General features: G+C 40.6%; 1 protein-coding gene across 17 annotated transcripts in view; it reads left to right on the forward strand.

The window, feature by feature from the left end:
* The window catches only part of si:ch211-220f16.2 (golgin subfamily B member 1), a 125,681-nt gene that overhangs the window by 39,146 nt on the left and 67,843 nt on the right, over window positions 1-18,692 (forward strand). For 6 of the 17 annotated variants that reach the window (XM_061275715.1, XM_061275714.1, XM_061275716.1 and 3 more), the window contains 3 exons: window positions 3,275-3,381; window positions 9,243-9,423; window positions 15,176-15,309. The exons of 1 other annotated variant lie outside the window; for it this stretch is intronic. In XM_061275715.1, the coding sequence (XP_061131699.1) occupies window positions 3,275-3,381; window positions 9,243-9,423; window positions 15,176-15,309 (422 nt within the window). Of the gene's footprint in view, window positions 1-3,274; window positions 3,382-9,242; window positions 10,584-15,175; window positions 15,310-15,735; window positions 16,240-17,245; window positions 17,799-18,692 lie in introns of those variants that run through there. 10 more of the 17 variants (XM_061275720.1, XM_061275722.1, XM_061275727.1 and 7 more) reach the window with 9 other exon arrangements.

The following is an 18,692-nucleotide window of genomic DNA, read 5'->3' on the forward strand; positions in this document are numbered from 1 at the left end:
ACACAGGAAGGCCAGAGCCAGACTCAAACCTCTCCAGCTCACACATGAGACCAAACACACATCTGAGCTGTGAAGCGGATGTTCTAACCCAGGGGTGGGCAAACATTTTGACTTGCGGGCAATGTTCCCTCTAAGCTGCGCGCGTGCGCAATCGCGCACTGCCCGCACATTGTCAGCGCACAAGAAAATCTATCCAGCGCATAACCAACAACCCCCCCCCCCCCCCTCGGAAGCGAAGCGACCACGCAGCGTTTGACGCCCCGTTAACCCCCCCCCCCCCCAGCCGTCCCCACCCCACCCCCACCCCCGTCGGGTTGGCCACCCGATGTTGCTCACAGTAGTCCTCAGTTTGCTCAGGGAGCTTGTGTGTATGCCCAGATACATGAAAAGTTAGAGGGAACATTGCTTGCGGGCCAAGTTGGGTTCTAAATTTTGACCGGGGGGCCGAACCAGGAGCAGATAGCATATGTAGTGTTTATGTGAAGTAATATAAATGACATGTAAAGGTCATTGCATAAAAGGTTTTTACTTTTAGTAGATACTAAAGCATGGATATTAAAAAAAGCTTTTTGAAAACATATGCATTTATTAACAGCATTAAAAAAACATTTCACCAAAAACTACTCTCAGTGATTCTTATTAAATACGACACTGTTATGATGAATAACATTTTCCATCACTTCAGCGCCTGCAGGTCAGATTTATGAAATATGATTATCTAATGAGGCGAAATCACATCCAACGGCAAACATTCTGACCAAATACATCTAAATAAAGTAATAAAGAAATCAATAGTATTGTTGGTTTCTCTTTTTTGCTAGTGCATCATAGTCTGGAGTAAAATTTGTTGTGGTAATTCTTAGGATAGAGCCAAGGTTAACCTAGATCGTTGACGGGCTTTGTTGACGTTCATGTGGCTGAACGTCTTCTCACACACGTAGGTCGAGCCAAACTGTTCACTCTTTTTTAACATTCGGCACTTAGTGTCCACCATTCTTTTCTTTGGGCCACTCATTTTAATGGAAAGATTCCAGGGGAAGGTTTGTGGGTGGCATTAGCGTAAAACTGTATCTGAAAACTATTTCGAATTACGAGAATATTGACGTCACAGCCTACACTCGAAAATCGGCACTGATAGATGAAATTACTACGTACTACTGAGTATGCACACGCACTTGAGAGTGTGCACCGAGCTTTCTGACACGGCTCCCGGGAGTAAATGCGCGGGTGGGCGCTTCCCCATCTACTGGGGAAAACATAGTAATTGCAGGGAAAATTACCCCCAAAAAATTAATACAATTTATTCAAGTTTGGCGGGCCGGATTAAACGGCCCCGTGGGCCAGATGTGGCCCGCGGGCCGTAGTTTGCCCGTGGCTGTTCTAACCTGTGCATCACTGTGCCACCTTCTTTGTAGTATATTACCGTAATTTCCGGACTATAAATCGTGTTTTTTTTCATAGTTTGGGTGGGGGGGCGACTTATACTCAGGAGCGACTTATATAGTATGTTTTTTTTTTCACAAATTTTTACTTGATCATTAACACATCACTTACTTATAAGTATAGTTGACCACTTCACATGTTATTTTTAGTATAGTTGATCACTTCACATGCTTTGATATCTTTATCTTGAACATATTCAAAACATGAAAAATAGAGAGAAAAAAATCAAATAAAGTAATTAACACTTTAAAGCGCCATATCCTCTGGACATGTCCTCTGTCACCAGGATGACATAAAGGACAAGAAATTTGATCGATGGATTTAATGATTTGGAGTGACACGTGGTTTGATAATATTGTTGTTTATGTGATAGTTATTTAAAATCTAGTTTATATATCGTTGTATGGGCCTGTGGAATAATTTGAACTGCGGCGCGGCACACGGCATTGTTGACAAAAGACGATCGATGACTCATCGTTCCTCTCCACATCTCACACCTCTGGGTTTCAGATTGACGATCCTCTCTCTTAATCCTCAACTCTACCAGCCTTCCATCCAGTGGTATTAACGTAGACTGTCCAACAGCGGCAACACTTCCGCTGAAGAAAACATGTCTGTGAATAATGGTGTCCATTACGGACGCAAAAAACACAAGCACCCCTTAATCATCGAGCGACGAAAGTCGATTAGAGTCAACAACCCCCCAATAAAATTTCCACATGCTGCCAAAAAGTCGCAACGATCAAGCACCGATATTCTCCTTTGACAAATGTCATTTCCAAAATGCTAAAAACAGTTCTCAGGTAGAACAGTAAACATCACATAATACCAAAAATTTTAAAAACAATACAGACAGCAGAGCTTTACTCTTAAAAAGAAATTAAGTTGCACAACCACATATCTTTATTTATTTATTTATTTATTTATTTATTTATTTATTTATTTATTTATTTATTTATTTATTTATTTATTTATTTATTTATTTATTTATTTATCTAAATTCATTATATTGCGCGTTCTGAGCAAAATGTAGATCAAACATCCCTATTTGTTTTCTGTAGCATATTTAATCCGCATATTTAATCAAACGTTTAACGGATGTGATGCCTTGGATTCATATCTTCAAACAATTTTGTAAGGCAGGCCTGTTGCTACATCATAAGTATCTCCTGTTCTTTTGTTTGGTGCAATTATATAAGGACAACTTACGCAATTACCTTACTTCGACTATTTTCTTCTTTTGGTTTGAGCTGCCCCCTCTGCCTACATTTTGTCAGCCTGTTGTCACAAAACAGATGGGAACATGTTTTGTACATGATTGGGAAAAAAGCCACATCACAGATCACCTATCTGAATCCTCACTTAAGTCAGTGATCCTGGTGATTATGGCCTTCTATGATGATTAATGAAAATTTCTCTGGTCTTTCTGCCATCAATGATTTTTCTTGTCTCCCAAATACTTGAAGGCAGTCACTTTTTCTTTCCACTAAACATGTGCAAGCTTGAACAGCAGATTTTCACTAAGTGTTCTTTTCACATTGTTCTTCTTCCTGAAATTCACTCCATCTTTATCTCCATTATTTTGCCTTTTACTCCATCCACTGTTTCTTGAAACCAGTTCTAATGGCAATCTCCCTTCACCCACTACAACCACCATCTGTGATCACAATTATTTAACACTATCAGTATATTTTTGTCTTAGCGACAGTTTTATCCAAACCCTGTTTTATGCCATTTCCATCCATACCTACATCCTCAATTCAACCCAAATATACCTGTGGCACAAAACTGATTGAGGATGACTGGTTCTTTCCTGGCTGCTCCGATCCAGCACTGGCCACTCGGCAGCAGGAGTTGGAAGAGGAGCTGGCTCAAGCTCAGGGGCCCAGCCAACACGGGCACAAGAAGTTGGCTGTACCAGCCCAAAGAAGCATGCAGGTATACACGTACAGCATATTATCGTCCCCAACATAAATTATTTGTAACCATGAAATGTGAACATGCTTATCCTTTACCATAATCCAGCTCAGGTTTGCCATCTCAATTTTGAGACATTGCCAACTGAATATGGTCGTTAAGAAAAAATCCCCACCAAATTTTCACTCACTCCTCGCCTGTATTTGACTTTCTACTACATACACACATTTATGTCAAGCCGGTTTTCTCGACAAAACTAATATTCCTTGATAGCATCTTCTCCATTCTGTATTTTGGCAGCCTGGAAAGATTGTGATACGCTTATTGCTGTGTTTGCACATTTTTGTTTTGCTCTCAAAGCAATATCATCTGACTACCGTAATTTCCGGACTATAAGCCGCACCTGATTATAAACCGCATCAGCTAAATTTAAAGGAAAATCTTGTTTTGTTCATATACAAGCCGCACCGGAACATAAGCCGCAGGTCTTTTAATATTTAATTACCATTTTAAAAATAATATACACAAACTTGTCAGAGATGGTTCTTTGGGGACGCATACCTTTTATTAGCAGAGTTTAAGATCAGGGGATGGTTGAGAATAATTGTTAATTGTTAATTTTTGCACATGTCCTGAATGTTGTTAGTCACCTAAATGTTGAACAGAGGCTGAGATCTCCTTGTCAAATTCCTTGTTTGGCATGCCCAAACATGGCCAATAAACATCTTGAATCTTGAACATAACCTTTATTGACAGAGATGAAGGAGATCAGCAAACATACAAACATGTATAAATCTCAGCGACGACCAAAACTTAATAAACTTAATGTGCAGGAAACACTAGCAACACACAACTAATAATAAATAAAATGGGACCGCTTACAGGGGTAAAGTTGGCAATGTGATATGAGCTCCACGTATAGCTCCAGAGTAGACATGACCGGGAAATAAAGAAAGAAAAGTGTGACACAACAAGATGTCATCGACAATACCCCAGTGCCCTCTAGTGACCGCAGGAAACCTCTACAGTGCTCTAGTTCCTTTGTTGAGAGCCAAATTCACTGCCTTTAACATAAATGCAGCATCATATGCATTTCTTTTATCCTCCATAGGGAGGGTTTGTGTTTAAAAGCTTCCTTTCCTCAGTAATGTTTGTCTTGATCTCGTTCTGTCCCTTCTTTATGGCACTATTTGCCTGGCGGATAGACATGCGATCAACACACCATTCTTCTCCCCAGTGACAGTGTGTCTGGTCACTTATCCCTCCGCCCAGCAAAGCGGTGCCGCACAACAGCGGTCCACAAACGTTTTACGAGTGTATAAGTGTATTAGTCATCACAAAAATCGCAAGAAATCCATAGATACGCCGCACTGAATGACAAGCAGCAGGGTTCAAAGCTTGTGCAAAAAGTAGCGGCTTATAGACCAGAAATTACGGTATATGACATAAGTCACCACGACCTATAGGCTAGGTTCAGACTGTAAGGCCGTAATGCTCAATTCAGATTTTTGGGGATAAAATCCGGTGTGTGCATCCTGGTTTGTGTGGTCACAATACATAATAACCTCAGACACTCTGTGGTGTGTACCAAATGTCTCCCTTAAGCGGCCTGCATGTGCAGAAGAAGAGATGCGATCATACACAATTTCGTATTTACCAAAGTAAATGCAGTGGTACCTCTACTTACGAACGCCTGTACTTCCGAACTTTTTGAGATACAAACCGGAGCCTTGTGATTTTTTTTGTAACTACTTACAAACCAATTTTTGACTTCCGACCCGAAGCGCCGAACAAACCCCCCCCTCCTTCCGCCTTGTCTCCTTTGCTTTGCCATTCCCTGTTTGTCTCGGCGTGTTAGCAGTGTAAAAACAGGTATAGTGTAAAACAGGTAAACCGTATGTACCCTAAGGCTATCGATATAAAACTCGAAATCATAAAAGAGCATGGTGAAGTCATGCGTATCGTTGAGCTCACGATGGAGTACAGCCGTTGTGCCAAAGTGAAAACCCCCTGTTGCAGGAGCACACACGCATTGACTGAGAGGTGGAAGCTGTTGCTGTGTGGGAGATAGTTTGTTTTCAATAAAAACATGAAGAACACACTTCACATAGCAAGGAGTAATACGTGGAAGCGAACCATGATTTATTAGTCTGACTTTTTGTGTTGTCTTCTCAGGGGTACTTTTAGCAAGTGTAGAAAAATTAGAACAGGTTACTCCCAATCAAAGTTAGAAGGTTAAGAATAAAGTGAGATTTATTTTTTGTTATAAAAGTTTGAAAAAGCAAAAATAAAACTGTTGTTTTGGTTTTCCCTATTTTACACAGAGCAATAGAGCAAATAGTGTGACTTTTGGGATAGTCCAGCATGCATTATTTGCTTTTACATTGATTTCTATAGACAATGTTGCTGCTACTTACAAAGTTTCTACTTACAAACCCAATCGCAGAACCAATTCAGTTTGTAATTAGAGGTACCACTGTATGGTTCAGCGTGTAGGGGCTCAATTTTTACTATTCTGTATCTACCGAGAAGTGATTTGGGAGGAGGTAGAAATAAAATTATTTTTGGGAAATAAGGCGAGGCTTTTCATGGAGATGACGTTGCTACTAGGGGTGTAACGATTCATTGATACACATCGATTAATCGATATAATGCTCTACGATTTATTGGCATCGATGCTAAACGTAAACATCGATTTATATCGCCGTGTTTGACCTCGGACATTAGACGCAACTTTATTTTGAAATCCAGTTCATTGTTGCTTGCTTCCTCTTTCCGGGAGCAGTGCGCGGCGTTGTTGTGTTGTGAGCAGAGCAGGCACGTGAAAGGGGAGTCGACAACTAGTACGCGGTTCCTGGGCTGGTGCTATGGCTAGTGTCCAAAAAGACGAGGAAATTTGCTCCCCTTTAGGCTTCAAGTCATTCGTTTGGAAGCACTTTGGATTCCAAAGAAAAGATGGCTCAACGGGCAAGACACGTGCAGTTTGTAAATCCTGCCATGCGGTGATCACAAATCTCGCCGCACATTTAAAGAAAAAACACGACATCAAAGTTCAGTGTTAAAATAAGCACTTTGTATACTACAATACTCTTGTAATTCCCTAAATAAAGAGTTTGCCGTACCTTGTTGATTTTGCGTATGAATTGTTATAAATCAGGATATTGTTCTATATTTTTTATTTAAAAAAAATCGTAGAGCACTATATCGTGATATATCGTGAATGAATCGCAGCAGGCTTTGAGATATCGGCAAATATCGTATCGTAGTTCTTTGTATCGATATGATATCGTATCGTGACAAAACCCGCGATTTACACCCCTAGTTGCTACAGATGAAGTTACTTCATTGCCGTATGTAATAAATAAACCACCTGTGTCGCTGAATTACCGTTTTTTTCCGTGTATAGTGCGCCCCATGTATAGTACGCACCCCTAAAAATGGCATGCTGATGCTGGAAAAAAGCTTGTACCCATGTATAATACGCACCCAATTTTTATGAATTTAAAAAAAAATATATATATATATATATATATATATATATATATATATTTTTATTTTTTTTTATTTTTTTTTAAGTCCCAATGATCGTCACACACGCAGGGAGGCAATGGGTCCCATTTTTATAGTCTTTGGTATGGTCTTAACTAGGCTGGATGTAATTTTTTTTGTTGGCGTTGATTTCTCCGACTGCCCATAAACGCACCACCGCGCTCCGTGCGCATGGAGCGTGTTTGAAGTGAACAGCAGAGAAGAAAGGAACAAGGCAAAGTGTTGTGAAATAAAATATTACCTGTAATACGGATTTAGGTAGAGAACTGAACTCTCGCTCTTTATATAGCTGACGTGTCTTGCTCATCCGTTCTGCGCATCTGTAATGGCGGCCTCCGTATTATATCCGGTTTGCGTGTGTGCGAGAGCGAGAGAGAGCGAGAGAGAGAGCGTGCGAGAGAACGCTCAACCGTAGCGCGCCGCCGACCGCCCAACTGCACCGGGCTGGTCGATTATTGTGACAGAGCCGTCGCTGAAATTTAGAAGATATTTTTAAAGTCCTGATGTACTTTCTAAAATTTAAGTGGACCTCAGTGCGCACTGCGCAGGGAGCTTAATTTGGTGCGGTCGCGCAACCGCAGCGCGCCGGGCGCTCACTGTCGCATTGCTTAAAGAGCGCCTTTGTGTTTTAGGATGAACAGCAGAGACCAAAGGAACAAGGCAAAGTGTTGTGAAATAAAATATTACCTGTAATACGCATTTTGTTATTTGCTGATTGAAACTGCTAATTAAACTGTGAATTAAAACTAATAGGAAGAAAACAACTCTCGCTCTTTATATAGCTGACGTGTCTTGCGCATCCGATCTGTGCATTTTATTTCACAACACTTTGCCTTTCTTCTCTGCTGTTCACTTCAAACATGCTCCATGCGACCGCAATGCTCTCGTATCAGACGCTTGCTCGATCACCTGCTCGTTTGCTGTCCCGTGCGCGCACGAAGCGCGGTGGTGCGTTTACGGGCAGTAGGAGAAATCAACGCCAACAAAAAAAATTACATCCAGCCTAGTTAAGACCATACCAAAGACTATAAAAATGGGACCCATTGCCTCCCTGCGTGTGTGACGATCATTGGGACTTAAAAAAAAAAAAAAAAAATTAAAAAAAAGAAATTATTTTTTTTTTTTTTTGTACCCATGTATAATGCGCACCCCAGATTTTAGGACAATAAATGAGTTAAATTTTGCGCACTATACACGGAAAAAAACGGTATCATACGGAGGCCGCCATTACAGATGCGCAGAACGGATGCGCAAGACACGTCAGCTATATAAAGAGCGAGAGTTCAGTTTTCTACCTAAATCCGTATTACAGGTAATATTTTATTTCACAACACTTTGCCTTGTTCCTTTCTTCTCTGCTGTTCACTTCAAACACGCTCCATGCGACCGCAATGCTCTCGTATCAGACAAAGCTTGCTCGATCACCTGCTCGTTTGCTGTCTCACAATGTACCCTACACAAATCCGAAACATTTGTTGCGGCTCCGAGTCACGACGAGGGGCAAGTTTTGGTTTCCAAGGGTGTTTTTATTCCTCTTCAACGTCTCTCCCATACAGAGCCGCCTCTTTCCCGTGCGCGGTGGTGCGTTTACGGGCAGTCGGAGAAATCAACGCCAACAAAAAAAATTACATCCAGCCTAGTTAAGACCATACCAAAGACTATAAAAATGGGACCCATTGCCTCCCTGCGTGTGTGACGATCATTGGGACTTAAAAAAAAAAAAAAAAATAAGAAAAAATTAAAAAAAAAAAAAAAAAAATTTTTTGTACCCATGTATAATGCGCACCCCAGATTTTAGGACAATAAATTAGTTAAATTTTGCGCACTATACACGGAAAAAAACGGTACTAATTATTACTATCACCACAAATGTCTACTTTATGATTCATGTTTCAAGTGGGAGTAAATTAACGTCACCCCACCTCAATGCGCACTGAATATTGGGATTTAGATCACGGATAGTTTGGATACAATATGCGACCTGGTCATTCACACTGAGGTCGTCGCATTGCACATTCAATTCAGGACTACATTAGAAAATGACCCAGATTGGATTTGCAAATATCAGAATTGAACCTTTCAAACTATCAGACAAGAAATCAGATACATGTTGCATATAGGTTAAAACAATCCAAAATAGCTCCCGTTTACCTCCAATGTGAATCTATCCTTAGACATAAGGTATGCATTACCAACAGCTCAACCTCTATAATAAAAAAAATAATAATAATCTCTACCCTGAAAATGGTTTTACTTGCCAGAGTTAAAACGGTACTGTACTACCTTGAATATAGTTTTACATCACCTCTTTAATGATTTCTTCTTACACATAGGAGGATTTTGAATTTGATGGAAAAGCCTCATTCCAGGACTACCACAGCACATTGGAGAGCACAACTCCAATGGAAGGAGAAAATATGGGAGGTTGGTGGCCTGAGTACAGTACACCTGACACAGGTGGGAGAACCCCTAGACAGTTTACACCAGCATGCAACTGGTTGTCCTCACATTTGGGTTGGTCTTTTGTTTTTCATTTTCATCAATGATAGTTTTGTTTGTTTTTTTTGTCGATGTTCATTGTTTTCATCTCTCACCATTTGTCACTTGTGTTACTAAGTAAGGTGTCAGTTTGCAAAAGTTATGAATAATGTTCATTTTCTGAAAACTCCCCAATCAAATCACATTAGGACATTCAGAATGTTTTGCATTTTCATTACAACGTGCATACTGGTTGAACTGATATAATTATGTACACAACCTGTCATAAAATGTTATTTTTTATTGGTATGTAGCAAAACCTGAAAATCACGTTTCAGGTGGACCAGGAGCCTATACATGATGGCCAATATAAGGGTAGTATGGTCAGTTTGTAGTCTTGAGCGTGAGTCTTGCTGCAGCATTTTATACAAACAAATGTTTCAAGAATTTTGCAAATAAAGGGGATATTTGACAATGGTCTATAATGACTAAGTACTATGCAAATAGTCATGGTTGACTTAAAGTGCCAGGAGAGAAAGACAAGTTTTTTATGTTAAGAGTTAGGGCTGGGCGACATGACATCAAATGTATATCACAGTATCAATTGCATCCTTTCACAGTAACAGTATATGTATATCATGATATAAGATTAAAGGTAAAAATATTCAATAATTTGCTAAATCAATCATTTCTTTAAAGGGTTAATTATATTTTTCACTAAAGAAACTAATGATAAAATAAATATGATCAAACAACTGTGAATTAGGATAAGATTTATTGTGCAAATGCAAAGAGCTTTCCGGTTGGCGTTTTCTAACCATGAGGAGTAGTGACAATCGCCTCCAATAGTAAGGAGGGGTATTACATTTCACGGATATGCAGAAGGTACTTAATGGTCAGCATTGCTGCCTGTCTGTTGCGATGTATTTTTGTCTTTTTTTAGAATGTGACAGTCAGTACGATGCCACGGGGTAGGCTAATGCTGGATTGGTCTTTCTAGGCTTTTACCTGAGTCATTTTCATTTGATAAGTTGCAAAATGACGTCTGAGATGGATTTAATTCATATTTCACAAACACAATATTAATTGCAATACGTTTACACTAGTGGGGTCGCATAGAACATATTGAGATGATTAAAGAGCGTTTTTGAATTGACCTTCCCTTTAATAAAGCTTCAGTCATTATTTAGAAACTGCATTTTGTATTGAGTTCATTTTCAGTTAATCAATCTTTAGTCATCATATAGAAACTGCATTTTGTATTTAGTTCCTTTTCTTTGTGAGATATTGGCTTGATGATTTGAAACGTTTATGCAAAGACACTCAGGTAGTCACCAAATACAGTGCCTTGCGAAAGTATTCGGCCCCCTTGAACCTTTCAACATTCCGCGACATTTCAGGCTTCAAACATAAAGATATAAAAGTTTAATTTTTTGTCAAGAATGAACAAGTGGGACACAATCGTGGAGTGGAACAAAATTTATTGGATAATTTAAACTTTTTTAACAAATAAAAAACTGAAAAGTGGGGCGTGCAATATTATTCGGTCCCCTTGCGCTAATACTTTGTAGCGCCACCTTTTGCTGCAATTACAGCTGCAAGTCGCTTGGGGTATGTCTCTATCAGTTTTGCTCATCGAGAGACTGGAAATCTTGCCCAATCTTCCTTGCAAAACAGTTCGAGCTCAGTGAGGTTGGATGGAGAGCGTTTGTGAACAGCAGTCTTCAGCTCTTTCCACAGATTCTCGATTGGATTCAATTTGTGCAGTGCACGACTGATTGTTGTCCTATGGACAGACTCTCCCACCTCAGCTGTAGTTATCTGCAGTTCATCCAGAGTGATCATGGGCCTCTTGGCTGCATCTCTGATCAGTCTTCTCCCTTTTTGAGATGAAAGTTTGGAGGGACGGCCGGGTCTTGGTAGATTTGCAATGGTCTGATACCGTTTTTTTCCATGTATAGTGCGCCCCCATGTATAGTACGCACCCCTAAAAATGGCATGCTGATGCTGGAAAAAAGCTTGTACCCATGTATAATACGCACCCAATTTTTATGAATTTTTTAAAAAAAAAAATTAATTTTTTTTTTTTTTTTTTTTTTAAGTCCCAATGATCGTCACACACGCAGGGAGGCAATGGGTCCCATTTTTATAGTCTTTGGTATGGTCTTAACTAGGCTGGATGTATTTTTTTTTGTTGGCGTTGATTTCTCCGACTGCCCGTAAACGCACCACCGCGCTCCGTGCGCATGGAGCGTGTTTGAAGTGAACAGCAGAGAAGAAAGGAACAAGGCAAAGTGTTGTGAAATAAAATATTACCTGTAATACGGATTTAGGTAGAGAACTGAACTCTCGCTCTTTATATAGCTGACGTGTCTTGCTCATCCGTTCTGCGCATCTGTAATGGCGGCCTCCGTATGATATCCGGTTTGCGTGCGTGCGAGAGCGAGAGAGAGCGAGAGAGAGAGCGTGCGAGAGAACGCTCAACCGTAGCGCGCCGCCGACCGCCCAACTGCACCGGGCTGGTCGATTATTGTGACAGAGCCGTCGCTGAAATTTAGAAGATATTTTTAAAGTCCTGATGTACTTTCTAAAATTTAAGTGGACCTCAGTGCGCACTGCGCAGGGAGCTTAATTTGGTGCGGTCGCGCAACCGCAGCGCGCCGGGCGCTCACTGTCGCATTGCTTAAAGAGCGCCTTTGTGTTTTAGGATGAACAGCAGAGACCAAAGGAACAAGGCAAAGTGTTGTGAAATAAAATATTACCTGTAATACGCATTTTGTTATTTGCTGATTGAAACTGCTAATTAAACTGTGAATTGAAACTAATAGGAAGAAAACAACTCTCGCTCTTTATATAGCTGACGTGTCTTGCGCATCCGTTCTGTGCATTTTATTTCACAACACTTTGCCTTTCTTCTCTGCTGTTCACTTCAAACACGCTCCATGCGACCGCAATGCTCTCGTATCAGACGCTTGCTCGATCACCTGATCGTTTGCTGTCCCGTGCGCGCACGAAGCGCGGTGGTGCGTTTACGGGCAGTCGGAGAAATCAACGCCAACAAAAAAAATTACATCCAGCCTAGTTAAGACCATACCAAAGACTATAAAAATGGGACCCATTGCCTCCCTGCGTGTGTGACGATCATTGGGACTTAAAAAAAAAAAAAAAAAAAATTTAAAAAAAAAAAATTTTTTTTTTTTTTTTTTGTACCCATGTATAATGCGCACCCCAGATTTTAGGACAATAAATTAGTTAAATTTTGCGCACTATACACGGAAAAAAACGGTACTCCTTCCATTTCAATATACCGTGTTTTCCCATGCATAATGCGCAAAATTTAACTAATTTATTGTCCTAAAATCTGGGGTGCGCATTATGCACAATTTTATTTTTATACAACAATTTCTGAAGAAAATCTAACTCGAAATAATAATAATAATAATTCATTAGATTTGTATAGCGCTTTTCAAGAACCCAAAGACGCTTACAGGGAACAAGGCAAAGACATACATGAGGGGGGGGGGGGGGGTGACGGGGAGGAAACAATCGGATAAACTTAAGAGGAGGAAACCAGTTATGGGTAGGGGAGGTCATAAGCTTGGGAGAAGAGGTACGTTTTTAGACGGGACTTATTCATCACTCTTACTATTGATTGTTTGAATTTTTGCCTTCTTGTTTTTATATTGTGTCGCGTACATGTATGTCTATCGTGTTATGTGTCTCGTCACCGTGGGATAGAGAAAAACGTAATTTCGGTCTCTTTGTGTGTTGTGACATGTGGAGAGATTGACAATAAAGCTGACTTTGACTTTGAAAAAAAAAAAAATATGGGGAGTGAGGGTGAGTCACAGACAGACTGGGGGAGAGAGTCGGGGTGATGTGCAGGAGAAGGCTCTGTCACCGAAGGATTTGAGTTTGGATTTTGGGACTGTCAGACGTGAAGTATTGGAGGATCGGAGGGGACGGTTGGGGCAGTAGGGGACAAGGAGGTCGGATAGGTAAGTGGGAGCCAGGTGGTGAAGGGCTTTGAAGGTGAGGAGGAGTATCTTGAAGATGATACGCTCCTTCATGGGGAGCCAGTGAAGAGAGTGGAGAACAGGAGTGATGTGTTCACGGGATCGGGTGTGGGTAAGGAGGCGGGCAGCAGAGTTTTGGACTAGTTGAAGTCTATGGAGTGAGTGAGCAGTGATTCCAGTGAGAAGGGAGTTGCAGTAGTCAAGCCGGGATGAGAAATAAAACTTGAAATCACACCTTTCTTCTTGTTTGTTGTCAATCGCGGATTGCATTCAGACGGCCCAACACACTTAGTCAGTAAAATTCATAATTGACGACACATCGTTGGATGCGATTGATGGTGTGTTATTGTCAAATATTGTTTGTTTTTTAATCTCCATCGCAGACCGGATATCATACGGAGGCCGCCATGACAGTATGCGCAGAACGGATGCGCAAGACACGTCAGCTATATAAAGAGCGAGAGTTCAGTTGTCTACCTATTAGTTTCAATTCACAGTTTAATTAGCAGTTTCAATCAGCAAATAACAAAATGCGTATTACAGGTAATATTTTATTTCACAACACTTTGCCTTTGCCTTGTGTGAAAGGAACCTTTCTTCTCTGCTGTTCACTTCAAACACGCTCCATACAAACACAATGCTCTCGTATCAGACGCTTGCTCGATCACCTGCTCGTTTGCTGTCACAATGTACCCTACACAAATCCGAAACAGTTCTTCGCTATCGAGTTTGCTACCGCTACTGACCGGCAGAATAACATCCGGTTGTTCCCAAAGATGATCTTTTTTCTGAAATAATTTTACGTTTACGGACTTAAGTAAGAGTCAAAATTTGGGTGCGTATTATACATGGGTACAGGGTTTTTTCCAGCATCAACATGCCATTTTTAGGGTGCGTATTATGCACGGGGGCGCATTTTGCATGGAAAAACACGGTAATTGCTTGCATAGTGCTCCTTGAGATGTTTAAAGCTTGGGAAATCTTTTTGTATCCAAATCCGGCTTTAAACTTCTCCACAACAGTATCTCGGACCTGCCTGGTGTGTTCCTTTGTCTTCATGGTTCTCTCTGCGCTTTAAACAGAACCCTGAGACTATCAAAGAGCAGGTGCATTTATACGGAGACTTGATTACACACAGGTGCATTCTATTTATCATCATCAGTCATTTAGGACAACATTGGATCATTCAAAGATCCTCACTTAACTTCTGGAGTGAGTTTGCTGCACTGAAAGTAAAGGGGCCGAATAATATTGCATGCCCCACTTTTCAGTTTTTTATTTGTTAAAAAAGTTTAAATTATCCAATAAATTTCGTTCCACTTCACGATTGTGTCCCACTTGTTGTTGATTCTTGACAAAAAATTAAAATTTTATATCTTTATCTTTGAAGCCTGAAATGTCGCGAAATGTTGAAAGGTTCAAGGGGGCCAAATACTTTCGCACTGTACTTTCCACAGCTCTGTACATGGAGACTAATTTCTAATAGTTTTATTCACTGATATGCTAATGACCTTTTCTTGTTTAAATCATCAGTCATTGACAATGTTTGCCGTATGGTCAAGCAACCCAGAAAAATAATGGTTCTTAAAAAAAATATATCCCAAATGAATGACATTCTTGATGAATGTGTGTAAACTTCAGTGTGTGCCTATACTTTATCTCTATATACCTTGTAGACCTTGTGTAGATATCGAGCAGACAAATTGCTGTCTGTATTTCCTTCTAAAACTTAATAATTTTCTTTCTTCCTTATTTCTTCCTAAAAATTGAAGATGGTTTGCGGACTGTGGTGGAGGAGCTGGAGGTAGAGAGAAATCAATTACAAGAGCAGATACTGAGACTGGAAGAGCGTTGTCAAGGTCTTGATGATCGTCTACAGCTGCAGGCACGCTTTGAGACCTTACAGGTAACCTCATCCCTTAACCCAGTGCTTCTCAATTATTTTCTGTTACGCCCCCCCCTAGCAAGAAGAAAACTATTCGCGCCCCCCCCCCTCCCCACCGTGACTATCCTAACTTGTCTTGTAAGTCGTAAAATGTTGCACTGTCGCAAACGTCACAGAAGTAACAATGAGAGCGCCACTGCCCCCTGCTGTGAAAATGCGGGATTACACTTTATTCCAGTACTGCCAAAAAAAAAGCCTGTTCCCCAGGGTCACACGCGCCCCCCCCAGGTATAGCACTGCGCCCCCCAAGGGGGGCGCGCCCCACTATTTGAGAAGCACTGCCTTAACCACACGTGACTACAAATTATGATAAAGGTTTCAGGAAAGGTCAAGCCATATCCCGCCATAACAGCACAACATACGCTAACAAAATTCATTTACCCACAGGGCTCGAAACTAACGATTGCCCGATTGCCCGGGGCAAGTAGCGATGGCAGACGGGCAAGTAGAATTTTTCCTCACTTGCCCGAACTTGCCCTGCCATAATACCATGTTTTCAAGCTGTAAAAAGACGATTTTGTGCATAATTTCTCGCAACTTCTGCCGCTTCTGGTCCGACATTTTGTTTTCTAGGGAGCGGTTAGTTTCTCGTGTAAGTCTGCAATACATTGATAACGGCAAAGCGCTTCGTAATTAAATGCATGCTCCCTCACCCGTCCCTGGCTCTTCTGCGCCTGCGCACCAGCAGAGCTTGTTTCCGGTTGGCGCGAAAATACTAATCTATAGACGTGACCTCCAACTGCCCAAATTTTCAAGTTTAACAAACAATGAGCATCTTGAATTACTTCGCCCTGAAGGGTAAGTTTTAATTCCAAAATATTACAGTAGATTTTTTTCTACAATTCCCAAAATATGAGCCCTGTGGACCTGAGATGGGGTGTTGTGCAGGTGTGGGTGTGGGTGTGGGTGTGGGTGTTTTTTGGGTGTATTAAAACAGGCTGCAGGCACAATATGATGGAATAAAAACATATGAAGGCAAAACTTATAGTGTTGTCTTTTTTATTGCAAAAATGTGTCGGGCAAGTAAAAATCCACTCCAAAAAAATTCGGGCAAGTAAAATTTTGTTTCGGGCAAGTAAAATTTTCTCCAACTTGCCCGAGGGCAACTTGGGCAAAAAATAAGCTTCGAGCCCTGACCCACTGATGTGTACATGCTGAGTCATTTCCATGTCCCTGTCCCTGAGGACTTGGATATTGTAATAAACTCTTCTAACACAGATGATGTTTGATATACATGAAGATGAGCAGCCAAATTGGGTCCCTCAGGTTTGTTTGGTTTCTCGTGAATGTATGCGCTGGAGAGCATCTCTGGCGGTGACTACTAATAGTGTGCTGTGTGTGTTTAACCATGAACATTACATTATTATGTTTTGTGAACAATGTTGATTAAAAAAAAGTCCAATATCCCATCTCAGAATCACTGGGTGACTTTCTGTTGAACATGAGAAATTAATAGGGAAAATACAGTAAGCGAAAGAAAGGGAAAGAGAAAGAAAAGACAGAGGTCTGGCCAAAGGAACTAATCCACATCGCAGTAAGCGACATACAAATACAGACTTCTTCAATGGTATATGTACAGTATCCACTCCAGATTTACATACTGTGTTGTAATAGTAGCAACTACTATCATAGAGTAACAGTCGGATTTTGAGCATAGAAGTGTACTGAAAGTGTGTGTAGGTTGCACGTATGCCGATGTCAGGTGACACAAATGCCTGATAAATGAGCGTTTGAATGTAGTGAGTCGTGGCCGATTTTGAGTTGTCTTGACATGTCGTAGCCCGTGTAGTGTGAAATAAACAACGACCATGACGGCGAAAGTTTGGCATGTCAAAATTTGTATTCATCTTGCGGCATAACGTAACATGTTCTACGACATTCTTCAATTGTTTTTTAGGCAGAGATAAGAGACTCAGCCGCGCACAAACAAACTGAATGGCTAAACTAAATGTTCGAGCTTCTGCCCTCTGGGAAGAGGTACAGAAGCCTGCGCTCCCGCACCTCCAGACTCTCAAACAGCTTCATACTCCGGGCTGTTAGGATCCTGAACTCGCTCCCCCGTTCTGCGTAGCGTCCTGTACTTTTACTGTCTGAACTGTCTGAATGCACACTGGCTCTTATTATTTATTATTTGTTATTACTCTTATTTATTGTTTGTGCCTTTTTGTTTATGATGTTTTTTACTTTTGCGCTATGCTTGCTGGCTCCGTTATTTATTGTGTTATCTGTTTATTTATTATTTATTCATCACTCTTACTATTGATTGTTTGAATTTTTGCCTTCTTGTTTTTATACTTTGTATATTTTTTATATTGTGTATATTGTCGCGTACATGTATGTCTATCGTGTTATGTGTCTCGTCACCGTGGGATAGAGAAAAACGTAATTTCGGTCTCTTTGTGTGTTGTGACATGTGGAGAGATTGACAATAAAGCTGACTTTGACTTTGACTTTGACTCTGAAAAGGAATGGACTGAATTTTGTAAGATGCCCGCAACGATTGGGCGCAATCTGGTCGGTGACTGATTTAAGCGCGACATGACGCTGCTTCAAGACACTGAACAATATTCATCTTGTAGTCAGCACGACCATTGTGAACTACAAAATAGTCATGTAGTATGAGAAAGCCATTACTTGCACATACCGATATCTTAGTTCTTTGACTCTGGCAGAGTTGCTCTCAAAAAGGAGTCTGTACATTTGTTTCATGCTGATGCTGTTGCGTTGGAGGACATGGTCAATTAGTTGATAAAGACACATTGTTGATTCAATCAGAGTTGACATTGTCTTCAAGAGCTCTGCTGGATTTTATGGAGTCGGGTGACAGTATTCTGAAGGACCACATGAACAATCAATCTTGTGGTTGAGAGAAAATGGCTCCCCTTTCACGTTTATTTGGTCGTCTTTCAGTGAGAAAATGCACTTAGCGTATAAAGCCTGTAAATAGACCTTACAGTAGGCTATAGTATTCTGTATGTTACAGTGAATTTTGTACAAGACACAATTACCGTATTTTTCGGACTAAAAGTTGCTCGGAGTACAAGTCGTATCAGCCATAAAATGCACCATAAAGAGGAAAAAAACATATATAGGTAAGTCGCACTGGAGTTTAAGTCACATTTTGGGGAAAATTTATTTGACAAAATCCAACACCAAGAACAGACATGAACCAGCATCAACAGGCTAGACGATACGGTATGCTAACGTGACATAAACACAAACGAAGAGCTGAGAACGGGCCTGACGTAACATTAACAGTTATTCAAATAACTATAACATAAATAACACGTTTATCAAACCATCTGTGTCACTCCAAATCATTAAATCGATCGATCGTATTCTTC

The sequence above is a fragment of the Syngnathus typhle genome, linkage group LG4 (genome assembly GCF_033458585.1).
Source record: "Syngnathus typhle isolate RoL2023-S1 ecotype Sweden linkage group LG4, RoL_Styp_1.0, whole genome shotgun sequence".
In the NCBI taxonomy this organism is placed as follows: Eukaryota; Metazoa; Chordata; class Actinopteri; order Syngnathiformes; family Syngnathidae; genus Syngnathus; species Syngnathus typhle.